Source organism: Falco naumanni, chromosome 12, assembly GCF_017639655.2.
Source record: "Falco naumanni isolate bFalNau1 chromosome 12, bFalNau1.pat, whole genome shotgun sequence".
NCBI lineage: Eukaryota > Metazoa > Chordata > Aves > Falconiformes > Falconidae > Falco > Falco naumanni.
Window position 1 is genome coordinate 1,087,604 of NC_054065.1, and position 2,660 is coordinate 1,090,263.

Consider the following 2,660-nt stretch of genomic DNA (forward strand, 5'->3'; position numbering starts at 1 on the left):
CGGGCTGGCCCGGGCAGCCACACTGCATCCGCACGTACACCGGGAACGAAGCAGCCAACTCTTGAGAACAACTTTTCCTTTTATTGTAATGAAAAGAAAAAAAAAATGTAAAAGAATAAAATGCCGGACAGTTCCGAGGAGCGTCCCCGGGGCGCGGTGTGCCCGGGGCGCGGGCGAGGGGCAGCCCCCGGCCCTGCCTGCCGCTCGGCGCCGCTCCTCCTGAGCCGGCTGGGCCCGAGCCCGACCCCGCTGCCCGGCGCCGGGGCTGCCGCGGCGATCCCGGGCCGATCCCGGGGCGATCCTCCGTCGTCCCGCAGCTCCTCAGACGTTTGGCGACGTGCCGGCGTCTGCGGCACCGTCCCCGCGGGGAAGCGCACCGTGTCCACACGCGCACACCCGTTCACTAAGCGGAATTTCTTAACAACGATAAAAACGTTCCCCCCCCACAAATCCGCGCCCGGGCTGGGTCGCGCTCCTGCCCCAGCGCCCTGCGCCGCCGCCGCCCGCGGGCCGCTCCGCCCGCTTGCTCCGGCCGCTCCCCGTCCACCAAAAGGCAGCGGCCGCCCCGCCGCCTCCTCCACCTTGCGTTACAGCTCAATTTACCTTCAATCAAATAATAATGAAATTGCACTTCATGGCCACCCTTATAAAATTAATTCCGCCGAGATAAGTTGCACTTCAGAAGATTTATTGTTCGCGTTCAGTGGGTCTGTAAAGTATGTTCGCCGGTACCGGCGCGGGCTCCCGGTGCGCTCGGGTCTGGCCGCCGGTGCTCGGCCGCAGGAGAGCAGGGCCGGGCCGGCAGCGCAGCCCCGGCTGTCCCCGGCTTCCCCCGGCTGCCCGCCGCCGGCCGGGCGTCCCGTCGGGGCGGCTCTCCCGGGCGGGCCCCAGCGCACCCGGGCGCGAAGGCGGCGGGACGCGGAGCCACGGACGCCCCCCCCCACAGGCAGGTGGCGGCGCGGACACACGCCCGCAGCCCCGCGGCGGCTCTGCCTTCGGGCCCGTCTCCGAATCCCCAGAGAGTCTAAAAAACACACGCGAAGGGAGGCCGGGGGCGGGGGGCGGTGGGGCGCGGACCTGGCGGAGGCCCACGGACGGCCATCGGGGCTCCCCGCAGGTGCCCGGCCGGGCCCGGGCGGCCGTCGGGGCCGGGAGGGTCCGGTCCCGGAGCGCGGGGGCGACGCCAGGGCGGGGCGGGGGCGGGGGGCCCGGGACGGGGAGACGACACACACACGGATTACCACGTCCTGCCGTAGAGCAGGTTGGGGCTGACCATGCCGCTGTTGTAGTCGACGCCGGCCGAGTCCATGGGGGCCAGAGGGGGCACCTGGCCGTGCAGCGCCGGCGGGCTGGGCGAGAGCTCCTCCAGGTCGGCCGCCTGCCCCAGCGAGCCGGGGTGTGGGTGGGCGCCGGGGGCTGCAGCAGGCAGGGCCCCGGTGGAGGTGGCGGGGGGCGGGGGGGCGGGCTGCCCAGGGGCCGGGGTGCCGCTGCCCGGCGGCGGGCAGGGCTTGCCGTCCTTCACCAGCACGGGCACGGCGACGCGGCGCGGTGAGTGCTGCTGGCAGAGGCCGCTGCCGCCGCCGTCGGGGTGCAGCTGCTGGGCGGCCGCCTTGTCCTTGGCCTGGCGCTTCATCTTGTAGCGATGGTTCTGGAACCAGATCTTCACCTGGGTGGGGGTGAGGTGGATCAGGCTGGCCAGGTGCTCCCGCTCCGGCGCCGACAGGTACTTCTGCTGCTTGAAGCGCCGCTCCAGCTCGTAGACCTGCGCCTGGGAGAAGAGCACCCTCCTCTTCCTCCGCGGGGCCGCGTGGAGCGGCACGATGGCCTTGGCGCCCTCGGCGATGCCACTCAGGCCACCCATCCCGGCCACGTTCATCCCTGCCGATGGACCCATGAACCTGGAGACTGAGCGGGGACAGGCGGCTCAGCGCCAGCGGCCGCCCCATCGGGGGCAGCGCGCCCCTGCCCCCCGGCCCGGCCCGCCCGTCCACCAACCCCACGCCCGCACTTACTGCTGGAGTAGCGAGGGTCACCGCCGGCCCCATACCAGCCGCCGCCCGCCGCTGTGCCGCTCCGCATCCCCTCAGGGTAGGCGGGCAGCTCACCCATGTTGCCCAGCCCACCGTTGCAGTAGCCCCCCGACGGCGCCGTGCGGGAACTGGGAGACGCCGTGGGGCATGTGGTAGGCAGCCGCCCCAGTGGGGCCCGCCACGACGTGCTGCGGCACGGCGGCAGCAGCGGCGGGCACCGGCGGCTGGCGGTAGGGCCCAAGGGGCGCGCCCAGCCCGCCCGCCCCGTCCATGCCGCCGAACTTCTTGTAACTCTCCTCCATCGGGCTGAGGATGTCGGTGACCGAGAAGGGCGTCGTGTGCTTGGGGCTCAGCGACATGGCGCGGCGGGACGGGAGGGGATGGGCTGGGCCGGGCCGGGCGCTGCCGCCGGCACCGGCGAGCCGTCCGCGGGCGAGGCGCGGCGCGGCGGCCACCAGCCCCGGGAGCCGGTAGCTCGCCGTTTCTTTTAGCCCGGCGCCGGGTTTACGCCAGACGCGGGGGGGCGGAGCGAGCGCGCCCGGCGGGGGAGAGCGGCGGCGGGCGGCCCCGTCCCCTCCCCGCCTCCCGCCGCCCTCCCCGGCCCCCTCCTCCCGGCCATTGTCCTGCGCC

The 2,660-nt window shown here is 73.4% G+C and overlaps 1 protein-coding gene across 1 annotated transcript; it reads right to left on the minus strand.

The window, feature by feature from the left end:
* Positions 1-1,237: 1,237 nt before the first annotated feature.
* NKX2-4 (NK2 homeobox 4) lies at positions 1,238-2,392 on the minus strand. The gene is given in 3 exon segments (XM_040612268.1): positions 1,238-1,905; positions 2,013-2,139; positions 2,141-2,392. Coding segments are annotated over 3 exon segments (1,044 nt in total). The 5' UTR covers positions 2,390-2,392.
* Between the last annotated feature and the right edge of the window lie 268 nt (positions 2,393-2,660).